Source organism: Lissotriton vulgaris, chromosome 2_2 (assembly GCF_964263255.1).
Source record: "Lissotriton vulgaris chromosome 2_2, aLisVul1.2, whole genome shotgun sequence".
NCBI classification, from domain to species: Eukaryota; Metazoa; Chordata; class Amphibia; order Caudata; family Salamandridae; genus Lissotriton; species Lissotriton vulgaris.
Genome location: NC_141688.1, coordinates 98,174,299 through 98,187,666, shown reverse-complemented (window position 1 = coordinate 98,187,666; position 13,368 = coordinate 98,174,299). Strand labels below are relative to the sequence as shown.

General features: G+C 40.6%; 1 protein-coding gene across 1 annotated transcript in view; it reads right to left on the bottom strand.

Moving 5' to 3' along the window:
- Positions 1-686: 686 nt before the first annotated feature.
- OTUD7A (OTU deubiquitinase 7A) overlaps positions 687-13,368 on the bottom strand; it is a 1,253,807-nt gene continuing 1,241,125 nt past the window's right edge. The window contains exon 15 of the mRNA XM_086959365.1: positions 687-2,249. Coding sequence (XP_086815491.1) covers positions 822-2,249 — 1,428 coding nt within the window. The 3' untranslated portion in view covers positions 687-821. The remainder of the gene's footprint in view (positions 2,250-13,368) is intronic.

Sequence of the window (13,368 nt, the reverse complement as noted above, 5' to 3'; positions counted from 1 at the left end):
GGGTTTAACATGAAATTGACCTCACCAATTAGTAGAGGGTGTCCAGTAAACTAGTGGTGACCCAATAATCCCAGGGGAAATTGGACTTGAAGGTATCATGTCAAAATTGCCTTTGGTGACTGGCACTGTATTGTGAAAAAGCCTTATTAACATGTATTCTAAGGCTCAGATAATATATGAAACCCATATGATGTACGAACTAGCTCTGATTTAAGTCAATAAGTATGATACACAACCTTCTAACTCATTCAATCTGTCTTTGCCATAAATGCCAGACATAGAGGCTGTGTTTCATTCAGGCACCATTTGTTTCTAAACACACCCACTTGTTTAATGTAAGATGTCAGCAATTAATGTACAAGAAATGTACACCTGGCGGCTGCTACAGATAAACAGACTTTGTTTTACTTAGGATCACCTTACCTATGGCATCTGAAAGATCCTAAAATCTTGGATTAAGAGCATTCTAAAGCAAAGTGTTCTCATACTACCTTATTGCCCCCCTGATGACCTCCAACTACCTGAGTTATGTCAGTGTATTTTCAGGCACATTTAGTAATCTAGTACCAAAACATATTTGTCACTGACTAAGGAAACAGCTGCATCTCAGCTAGACCAATGTACATCAATGAGATGTTGACAATGAAAAATAATTAATTCATTAAAAGTTTGCCATTTCATTTCCGCACAACCCCCAGAAAAACAGCCAGGTAGATCCAGTATCACATCCTTCTAAAAATTTGCTTTTGCTCCAGTGTTTTCTTTTCGAGTAGTTGGAAAACAAAACAAAAGGAAATTGTCTGTGAAGATCACTATCACATTCAGTGCCTGTGGGCCTTGTTTTCCTTATCTCTCCTCTTTAGCTCCTCTTTGTAGCAGTAGGAACAGTAATTTCCAGTCTCAGCGCGTCCATAAAATGAACAGTTTTCCCTCTTACAGCGGCTCTGATGGAGGGAATATATAGGAAAAACTGAGTTTCGCCCCTTGTTTTTATCATTGTTCAACCAGGTCTGTGGAGCTTCGTGGTCCGCATATTCTAAACAGTCTCGGATATCAGCAGTGTTAAACCCGTTCGTGTATGTTTGAGACTTATGCTCAGTCGGCATAGCATACGCTAATGTTTCCACTGTGTTCACTGTGCGGATGCCTGCAACCCTGGCGGGGCTGTAGCTTTGAGAAGACAAGGAACGATTTTGTTGCGGATATGTCGCACATGTTTTTAAGGTGCCTATTGCTGGCCGGTAAGCTTCCTCTTTGAAACTTGAGGGCTTAGAGTTGACATCATGCAGATGGATCACACTCTGCCTTTGGACAGGAGGTGTATGGCTGTAGTGAGCAGATACCGGGATGGGACTACTTCTTTTAGCACCTGTGTTGGGTGAGGAACAGGTTGTGGGAATGGGGCTAGTGCGGTCCTTCAGTTTTAAAACAAGTTGTGTTGTATGGCTTTGGGGCAAGACTGGAGATGCTCTATCCTGAGGAGAGGCATCTAATTTCTCTTTTACAAACCCATCTTGCTCCAGCTTCCTGCTTGCCAGGCCATTCAAGGATGCTTTCTTTTCCGCCTCTTTCCTCTTCTGTTCCTGTTCTGCAGTGAAGCGCTCTTGGGCACTTGTCAGGTAGAAGCCAATCATCTCTTCATGAAATTGATGCCTGTGGCTGGTTAGCAGGAGGCCGGAGAAGATGAACTTGCGTTCACCTTGCATAGCGGCCCTCAAGATGTTAAGACTGAGCTTTACGTCAGTGCTGTATTTCCAGGGATCACACTGTTTGTCCGAGAGAGACTTTGTGAGGATTCTATCAACTGGAGAAATACTTTCTTTGTCTGTTGGAGAGGGGCTCAATGTCTTCTCCGAAGGAGATGTACTGGCAGACTGACCAGACTCTTCTTTGCTTCCTTTCCGAGACTTGGACTTTTTCACTTTTTCAGTTGAATCTCCATTCTTACCATTACCTGAATTTGCCCTGCTCATTTTACCATGAACCAAACCTCCCAGACCTCCCATGTTTTTTTTCAGTTTGATGCCCAATGTTTTGCTTAGACTCCCAAGTTTATTAGCCACAGAATCTGCCCGGTTCTTCTCTTTGTCTTTTCGTTGTTTCTCTTTTTCCTTTTCTTTCCCATTCTTCCCATTGTTGGTGTTAGAATTACTGCAGATGGAATCACGGTCCGAGTCCATGGAGTCTGCTAGAGATTGGACATCTTCTCCCACAGAAGCCGTTGGAGATTCTGGTTGGGCCAGTGGAGCCTGTGAGAAGCAATTCAGAGAAATTGTCAGTGCTGTGAAAGTTTTTAGCAACTATTAAAAATGTATTCAATTATTTTTATGCATTTAATGTTTATTAAGGGATGCATGACTGACTGTGAACTAGGTACAGTTGGTGCGGCAAAGTGTTATACATTATACAAATGATTACATTTAGGATAAAAAATATGCACCAGCCTGAAACACACAGATGGAGCTGTTATACAGTGGAACAGCATCTCTCCCCTCTTTGAGATTGCACCTATGGAAGGTCTCCCTGACCTAAACTGAGAAGGCACAGGAAGTAGGCTAAATAATGAAATTTAGAACACTAATGGAGTGGAGGTCAGACAACAAACCAGCAGGAGGGGGGGGAAGAGATACCTAAGAACAACTTCATCCTTGAATGCTTGTAGATCCTTCTGGCCCTTCTCAAATTTTAAAGGTAGAACAGGTGGGATATGTGACATCAGATTGTCAAATCATGCACATGAAAGTGAGAAGCATTCATCAGCATGTCATTTCACATATTCCTGAATATTGTACATACACATATCAAACGTATGTGCATACTGATATTTACCAACATTGAGTAGGCTTGTTGATGATGTAAATTTGCATGTGTACATCTTGATGATTTAAAAAAGAAGCAACAGTAATCACACTCACAGAAAAGCAACATAAAACCTATAAAAACCCACTCATTAAGGACAGTAGTCTGCCCTTGAAGCAATTCTATAATCAGTTATGTTATGTTGTTGTGTTATGTGTATTTGTAAAGCACACTATCACCCTCGCGGGTATCTTGGCGCTGATTGGCACAATAAACATCATATCGGATAATGCAACAAAAACAGGGAAAAATGTATGCAATTTCTAATTGTCTTACAAGGATGCCATGAAAAGCAATCTATTGATCTAGTTGTCCTCCCGATCTCTCTAGATAATTCTCTCATATTCGTCCGAAGTATGTGCAGATATGAATTTGCCATTAAAGTTGGAGAGCTAGTTCTCTGTATCTTATCATGTTATATTTGCATTACGTTGTTGATGCAAATCATCCTGCTTCAGGGTGCTATCTGTACAAAATATTAGATAGTATATATAATACAAACACTGGCATACATCATATTAAGATAACTGGGGTCAGTTAACCAGTCATTTACAAGAGACGTCTGTATGAATAAGCTAAGGTTTCCCTCTTTGGCTGTAGTTCATATACACTGTTTCCTGGTTTAGCTGTTCTGGTGATGGCATTCCCAAAGTGTGCACTTGTGTTTTTGTGAGCCTGTCTAGAGTTGTGTTGTTAGTGGCACAGGGATGTAGCTCAATTGTGTTACAATGTTGCCCAAAAGCATTCAGTGGCATGTTTGGTTGACACCATTTAATGTCTAACTGTGGCTAAACAGGAAGCTAAAATAGCTGTCTCAACAGTGCTGATGTACGAGCTCTACAAAGAAGGCCATATTTCTTGTTCTTTTATTTAACGGGACACAGCCATTTAACAATATAGTTCAGATATGGTTAGACTCTGTGGAACATTGTACAAGATTAGAGAGTATATGAGCAACATGACATAACATAAGGCAATAGAGGGCTTAGCGTCGTGGTCTAAGGGATCTAATACAATAGATAGCAATCAAAGACCTTTAAGTCTTTTTGACCGTGGTTTCAAGGGTCCTGCGTATTATTTTGGGATGGGGAGAACACAGTGCCCTTTCTAGGTGAGAAGGTAAGCCTTGAGAGGAGATTAATGAATAATTCTGTTGGGGGCCCTAAACAATGATGATCTTTCTAGTTGAGCAGGTGGGGCCTAGCAATGTCCTGATTTGAATGCTTGGGTAAGGAGTTTGAAGCGGGCTCAAGGATACGTTTAAAGCGGCCTTGCTACAGTGTGGCAGGCTATGCTGGGATTGCAGAAAAGTGTGCAGTGAATTTCTAGCACAATAAAGGACATTGTCTATTTGGCTGAAAGGAGCAGAGGGAAAGCTCAATGAGAAGGGTGCAGCAATAAACTAGTTGACTGTTTAATAGAGTGTGGAAGAAGGATCTGGCTACATGGTATGTGATCTGGGGGATTATTCCACATGCATTGAAAGTGTTCTACACTAGTAGTGAAGGTAATGAATGCAGAAATAGGAGAGCACCGTCAAACAGCACTCCAAGATTTTGGCCTAGTACAACAATGTGGTGGTGTCTGGATCAAAGTGTTGTTGACGTGGTACAATATTTTTATTTTGCAAAGGTTGAGTATTTAGCAACTTAGAATAAACCGGGGGCCATAGCATAGCATCAGTGAGAAATGCACCCAGGGAGCGGAGGTGAAAGGCTGGCGAATTAATCGTTTTTTTCAGTGATTGGCTGGTCGGTGGAGCCAAATGAAAAAGATGTAAGTGATGATGGTGGTATTTAGAGTGATAGCCAACTGCAGAGTTCTGTGGATCCAAGATGTAGAGAGGAGGTGGTGGGTGATGTTGCCTATCTGATGATACTAAAACCTAACAGTGGCAGAGGTAGGTGATCACCCGAGGCCCAGCTCTATTTCTGATTCTGCAAAAAACGACTTTATCTGTGTATTTGGATACAGTAGAAGACGTGTGCCTAATTAGTGCCTCCAGGTGCTTCAGAGAGTGCTGCACATGTGAAAGAATGTGTGCACTGTGGCCAGGCCGCACAGATTCACGATCTTTCTGACCCTTGTATGATGGTGCATACCCGTGGAGCTGTAGATCTAAATGATGATGATCTGTGATGGGTGAGGGTAGCGATTCCGGCCTGATCTGTGGCATGGAAATAGAGCCAACATGAGTCGGTGACAGAAAACAAGTGCAGGACTGAGCGACAGAAGTGCCCTATCATGGGCAGACGGGATCTGTAATTGAAGAGAAACCATCCCTCACTGTGGTCTTGACAATATAAAAGCTATCAACGTGTTAGATAAGTAGGTGGTGTGGAGGCAAGGGGTGGTGCGGCATCCTGGAACAGGGCATTAACAAAACCTGAAAAAAAGAAATTCTGGCTGTCATTTTCTTGATGTGCTGAGACATTAAATGAAACATCCATAAAGACATCACGAATCACAATAAACCAACATATGTGGCTTTGCCTGATTGTACAAACCCATGGCTAAATGCTGCAGGCCTACTAAAATGCACAAAGATAAAATACCTGATAAATCTGAGTCACTGAATAATAAATAAAATGGAGATACTCTCCTACCCAGTGACAGTGCATTGGCTGTCATTGTTGCCTCTCTTGGCTCTGAGTAATTAAGTGTATGCAGTATCACCACAACTCTAGTGTACCCATTCACACATATCCATGAGAAAAATAGTGAACGATAGCCCAAACTCAAGTTTGACCATAAATATACTGAAAAATGGACAGACAAAGGGGCAGAACAAATTGGAGGTTCCAACTGATGGCCAAACTTTAGGCTGAAGACATGGACACCAAGTCTCTGATAGATATGCAACAAAGCCTTCAAACACTTGATGGAAAAAGTGACTTTCTAATTCTATGAATCTACGACCCGAGAGAGTGACTACACAAACAAGGGTGGCAATTGTGTTTGAGAGGGGCAGATCTGTCAAAGAAGACAATGCACATGGCAGGAGAGGAGAAACTCATAAAGATGGAGAAACTCTTAGATACCATCCAAGAATAGAATGAAGACGTGGATGCCCGTTCCTGCCGGAAGAATATCTGCATCACTGGGTTACCAGACTCCACCAACAAAGATGGAAAGATGAGACTTTATGCTGAGGAAACGCTGAATGAGCTATTAGTAGGGAAAATTCTGTACACATAACAGGGAAAAGAAGGCATGCAGGATAACAATATATCAATTTTACTTTTTACAGATGTACACCAATGTGCAAATTGCAAGGAAAGACTTCTTCATGTAAAAGAAAATATGGCAGCTGCAGATATCATACACTATGATGAAACTGGCCAGGCTCAGAATGACCTACAAGTGGAGAGTGCACAGCTTCACTACCCAAAATCATTCAAGAAATTCCTCAAACTCTGCAACAGACCCAAAGTCTCCTTGAATACATATGTCAATGCAGCCAGAACACCCTTTGCTTTGAATCAAGGGAGCTGAACTTCAATGTATGCCCACAAAGCCAATGAGGAAGTCTGCAGATGAACCCATCGATCGTGTAGACTGTGTTTATTAAGAGTACTCATTGCTTCTATATATATTTTTTTTAATGGAATACAGTTAGGCTGGAATAGTGACGTCTAACACCGAAGGGTTGGCATGCCTGAATTTACAAGTATAGGGCCACTAATTACTGAGCTTGGTAATGCTATTTCGAGACAACTGTGTTTTTCATGCCTTGTGTGTAGTACTCTGGCAAATGTTTATCCATGTAAAAGTTGGAATTGGTGGGACCACAGGCCATCAAAGCACAACTACAAGAGTACTGTTTGAGGTGGGATTTGTAAACATGATTATTGTATTTGTAAACTATTGCTAGAGTGCTATTGTCACCTAATAGGCATCCTGGTAAGATAGTTAACAGAAACCTATCTCGCCTATGCAAACACCAGGCTGCCTGCGGTCTTGATGCTCTTTCCACTGATGGGGGTGGAAATATTTGGTATCTAGAAATTCCTAGGTACTGTTTATAGGACGGTGTGCTTCAAGGCACAAAATGATGTTTTAAGTTGAATATAGACTCAATGCCTAGCCCTGGTATGGTGTGGGATGCATTCAAAGCCCATATAAGAGGCATATGTATTACCAAACAGGTGGAGGTTACCAAAATCAATCAATTTCATCCTAATTCAACTAGAGAGAGATATTCGTAACTTAGAAGAGATCCATTTTCACTTCCACAGTCCTGATACACAAGAGGCCCGGAGTTATTTTTAAAATTGAGAAGGGTAGCGGATCAGGTGTTCAAATTGATGTACAAATAAATGAGGAGGGAGAATTCCCGGAATGAACACGTGCCACACTATTGAACATTATGGTCTCACTTGAAGTATTCAAAATTGTAGTTGCCAGTAGATGTGGCAAAAAAAGACAGTTGCCAGTGGATGTAGCACAACTATTCCAAAGTCCAGCACTTCCCTAAAGCAAGTTGTTGTAATGATTTGCATTGTAATTGAACTCATGGTAATGACACAGTGGTGGTACTGACTGCGTTGTTTAGCCACGTGTGGTTTTGGCATGCGTGGTAACATATGCTTGTCCCGAGTCAAAGGTAAAATCCTAGTGGGTCCACTCAGTCTTTCATCGTTCTGAGGTCGATAAAGTGAGTACCATTGAATTGGGTAACAATAAACATCTGTTATTCAGCGTCAAGATACTCTTGGTTGAACATGCGCTTTACAAATACACATTGTTAAGCTATATAGACTTTATTATAACCCCAAAAAACCATGATCCTTTGGCCAAGATATGCAGCCAAAATGCACCTTTTATCATTATCCAGAGGCCTATTTTGCATACCTTGTGCAGACATGTCCCAAATTAGTGTCATGGCACCAAAGCTTTACCACTAAATCCAACATGATAAGTGGGTTCCTTTACCCCAACCCACTGCTGGTCGTATTGGGTTATGTTTGAAGAACTTCCACCCTCCACTGGGAAATACCTGGCAATTGCTTTGCTACTGACCAAGCAATTATTTTGGGAAGCGACCAACCCTTACAAAACAAGATGACGTCTAGCAGCAAAGGTATCCGAGGCAAGATCAACTTAACTCTACTAATGGCGCAGTTTGGCTGTATCTAAATTCGTCCTGTTGGTCAGAGGATACTAACACAGTATGTATATCTGAGGTGGAGTGGATGCAGGACCATAGCTATAATGTCTAGTTCTTGGTGTTTTTATTGACCTTTTCTGCATATACCTTAATCGAAATGCCACTGACTTATGCTTTTGAGGACATAAATAGAATATTCAATAACATAGAAACCCACATGCAAAAAAGAGAACCAGTAAAACCTGGTATTCACAAAAAGTATGAAAACCACTAGCGGCTTGAACACCTATTCAGTCCCTGAGGCAACATAACATGGTGTTGAACAAACAAGAGAGGTCTAAAAGAAACACTGCAAAGATCTCTCATCTCTACTAAGCTCTAGACAATGTTAGAAGTACTTCACAGAGAGGCACCTACTGCCGACCCCACAAAAACAACAACCAAGACAAAGGACAGATCTTAAATAACATTCCACCATTCAGAGAGAAAAAAACGAACAGACTATTATTAAATGGCTAAGAACCCTACTTTCAGATAAGCCTTCTTCTGGCTTCTGTTGTTAGGGATCACAGATGACTTCATTAGCGGTTAGACTGTCTGTCTTTCAGGCAAAGACTGGCAGGCAGATCCCTCCCAATAGATTTAACTAGCAAATTCAGCAATGGCTGGCCCAATAAAATTGGAGGCACTGGGCAAGGGGATATCTACCTAAACGCCAGCAATATTCAAGAGAGGTTTATCCCTGGATGGCTCCCATTTTGAACCACTTAGAAGAGTGTGGAAGATAACGTACAGACTGTGTATAATATCGAATACAACCATTTGGAATAAGAGGTGTCTTACAGGAAGAGACAAAACCACTGTATTGGTACACCTTATGTACTGCACTACCAAATTATCTTTATCTTTAAAACACTTCAAAATTATAAGCACCATCAATATTTGGTTGGAATGCATTGACTAGAGTTGTCAGGAAGTTCTCACCTTCCTAGATAGAAGAAGGCTTTTGAGTACAAGGGGAGTGACTCTTGCAGAAATCTGTGACACTGCACTTGTAGGTTTACGCATTGGTTTCAGTATAGTAGCCTGCATTTCTGGGATTCCCAATCGTTTCCCAGAGAACCCAAAGGATGTTAGAACTATCATAGGTCTACAGGGGTGCCTCTGGGACACAATTGTGAATTACCTCTTACAGTCGTGTAAAGCCATTGGGAAATGTATATTGTGGGCAGAGCAAGTACACTTTCATCAGCGCATTTATCAATTTTACATTTTTTCCCACTAGTGGAGAAACCACATCTCCTACTACCCACAGGGCATTAAAAACATATCTTGGGAATCCCACCCTTTTAAAAACTAATTTCATACCTAAGGGAGCTGATTTACGAAAAAGGGGTGTTACACCATACTAAAATGGTAAAACTATTTTGTGAATTACAAAATGTAATTTGTCCTTGTAATCTAGCCATGTAAGTCGAATTTACCTATGCAATGGCTTTATGTACCGGGACCAAAAAGTCCTGATGGTGTTTTCATAGTACCATATGGTGACGCCTGTCTTCATTACATACTGCTGCTCACATGTAGAAGGGCATCTGCCTCTTTTCTTGATTGAGTACAATGTGCAGGCGGGGATTCTGAAAACTGTACCGCAGTGACCGTGGTTTCAACCGACACCATTAAGGCCCGCAGTAGGTCATGTCGCCTGGGAAATGACTGAATTTTCCTCATCTCTGGCACTACTAATATAGGTTGGTATGGAATGAAGAATTATTGGTAACTCGACTCTGATTCCGATTCTACTTAAAACCGTTAAAGACACATGTAGTGTGTTTACCCTGTATTTTCGTGCTGGACGATGGACACCACCATAACAATTGTTACAGTGAAAGTATGCTTCTATGCAATTTTCCAGCATTTAAAATTCACTCTATGATTGGATTGTACATTCTGTGCTTTTTATTGTGCCTTTGAGTATTGCTTCTAGACTGTATGGGGTAGTTTATTGAATCGAACAATAAAAGCATCTGCAGACATTCACAAAGCCTCATTGGAATTTCCCTAGTTTCTAAATCTGTACTCTAGCGACATCTAGTGCATTATGTCAATTTCTTTTCAGGATCGCTTACCGAGCAGAAAAACATGTGCCACAATAGCATATAAAAGAAAGGATACGCCTCTGCCCTAGCAGGTAAAGTAGGGCCCGAAACTTTACATTACAGTTTAGTTCTGTCGTCATAATGCCTGCTGCCAGACTCAGCAAAGATTAATGGTAGGACACCTATCCTAATTAGAGCTGCAGTTTAAACAAACCTGGCTTTTGATCTGTTTTTCCAATGATGGACAGAGCAAGACATCTATGGCAACATGTTTATTTTTTGCACACTTTAGACAATTATATTTAAGATAGAACACCTGCATGCTTATTCACATTCCGAGAGACAGAGCTTTTTAAGTTTGACTTACATCAAACTGATTCTATTATCTTTTTGCATCAAATACCTAACGTTTTTTTGGTGTGTTTAATTTTGCACTAGAGATTCAACTTTAATTCATCGTTCCTACAAACATCCTATCTCTTTCATATAAAAGAGCAACACATCAAGGATTTAAGTAGGCTGTGTGGGACATGTGATGGTGTGGCTATGAACTATAAGGAATAAAGAACCCCTCTGAAATACAAGAATATTTCAAATCAGTGGTGAACTTGAGCGCCAGCCAAGATGGCCACTCATGCCTGGAACTCCGTGCATTGTTGAAGCCTATTTGCCTGTAATGGAGCCTCCACACCTCTAATTTGGCTGCATGTACTGCTGAGACCACAGATACCTAGCAAGGTGAGCGAGGCATTCATTTTGGCTACTGTTTCTGCGCTTTTATCATGCTGCACAAGTGACTGCTTTCTTCTTTCTCACAGCGCCGGCCATTTTACATTCATCTCGCACTTGTAATGGAGTTCTTCCCCTCATCCTAGAATGCTGCAGTTTCTCCCCTGAGAGATTTTTCTTCACCATTATCTGTATTTCGCTACCATTTTAAAGGACTACTACATCCCTGCCTACTACTATATTGTTATTCGTTATACAACATTCACTTTAGTTATGCCTGAATGTGCGACACGTTGCTACAGGACCTTGTTTTTCTACATGAGGCACTCTAATTAAATTTCACATCACAGAGTCCAAGGGGAATTTCTTCTTGTAGATGTTTTTGCATGCCTCACAATGGTGTCTACATTCATTTTCCTCACAACAGCACCAATTCTAAGTAATTCAGTGCTTGTAATGGAATGTTCCCCTTGCTCCAAAATGCTACAGGTTTCATATTAAAAGGTCACTTCTACTAAATGTACTTATTTGCCTACCCTCTCGAGGCCTTACTCTCCTGTTTGACTCCACAAAAATAGCTTAGCTTATATTTGGATTCCTTCTGGTGTACTCATGGAAGATGTCTACATAGCTGTTATTTACTGCCTCAGTTGCCTCAGTTACTCCCTTTATACTGGTACTCTGTTGTTCTAATGCATATTGTGTGGGCAGACTAAAGAAATTGAAAATGTTTTCTCACCAAGCAAGGTCATATTCCCAGAAGTCACCATTCTCATTAAAGGAGGACACTCATTCTATTGCAATTGCTATACCTTTACCTATATCTAAGATGTCCTCCTCTTTCTTATCTTCTCTCAAAACCAGCAATGCTACCTCTACTCATAAGCAGATTAAACAAGACCCACCTCCTTCTGTCAAACCTTCGTCACCTTTCTCACTAGAACTCTTGCTGGATGGCATAAGAGCTCTGTGCCCATTTGTTTTCGAAATCAAGACTTGCATTCAAAGTCTAGATGACAAATGGTCTCAAATGGAACCAAGAGTCTCATCAATGAAGGAACATATTAGTAATGTCATACAGGTTGAAGCAAGTAAAATTTCAGTTTTGGAAAAGAGGAGGCCGTGTTAAAAATTCAATCGAAGGACTTAGAAAATAGAATTAAGCTTAATGACCTCTGTATTTATGGTCTAACGGAAGGGCTTGAACGCAATGACTCAATATCTTTTTTCACTACCTTCTTGCCTCAGTTAGTGAATTTATAATATTGAATATTTAGAGGGCTCACAGATTAGGTCATCATCCTCAGATATCTTTGTTTGCCCTTAAACCTAGAGGAGTGATTATTTTCTTCCTTGAATTTACTGAAGGTTCTCAATGCAGCAAAGTACAAAAAACATCTCCTTTGGTCAGGAACAAAGATTTTCATTTAGCAAGACGTAAACAGAGCAATGGCGGCAAGGAGGATGGAATTCCTCGACAATCGTCCAAGTCTTTGTTCATTAGGTGCTCACTTTGGATTGTTTAATCCTTGCCTCTTCAAAGTGCCTTTCCAAAATTAGACGACTTCCTACACTATCACTGTAGCTCTCAGGGGCCCTCATTCCCCCAGTACCATGGATACTTCCGGCCCTTCTATGAGTTGAGTGCATCTCATGTGCTCAAACATATGTTAATTTTAGACTTTGATGTTTTTCTTCTATTCCTGTGCTTTATTATATTATTCCACTCTGATTACATTTCCTCTTCTGATGAATCTCTTTTTTTTTACATGTTCCTTGTTGTTTATTGTATTGCATTGTTTAGTTTTGCTCTTTCATGGATGAGTTTTGATCCCTTGCAGTGCCGTTCGTCTTCACCCTGTGCTGTCACCAACCCATCCTCATTATCCGGTCTTATCAGGTATGTTTTTACAGTCATCATTGTTTGACAAGTACTGTCTCCTCTTCCCTGATCTTATTCCCTTCCTTCTTTTACTGCTATTTCTTTATGTTCACATTTCCCTTCTTTTCCTTGTTTCTTAATTCATCTATGTTTTCAGATCTTGAAATTATAGAAGACAATTTGTACATTTGTATGTTTTTCCTTGTCGTATCAAGTTATTTCCTGGAATGTAAAGGGTATTACTAGTCCCATAAAAAGGCAGAGAATTTTATTGCACATAGCCAACTATAATCCTTATTTGATGTTTCTTTAAGAAACCTACTTTACAGAAGCTGAAGCCCTAAAACTCAACAGTGGGAGGGTGGGCTCAGTTTTTGTTCCTCCAGCCTCTGCTATAAGAATGGAGTAATCAGTTTATGCCATAAGCCATTAAAGTGTTTACCTATTTCCCAAAAATCTGATTTTGAGGGGAGATGGCTCATTGTTAAATTACATATCAATGATATTCCCTTAACGCTTTTTAATATTTATGGTCCTACTCAAATAGATTATTCCTACTGGCCTAATGTCTCCAATAAAAGTCTGCAGTATGATGAAGACTTTTTTTTGGGGGAGGTGATTGCGATCAAATCATGGATCCTTTTTTTACCGCCACACTCAAGTCAAATTTCCACCTCATAAAATACACA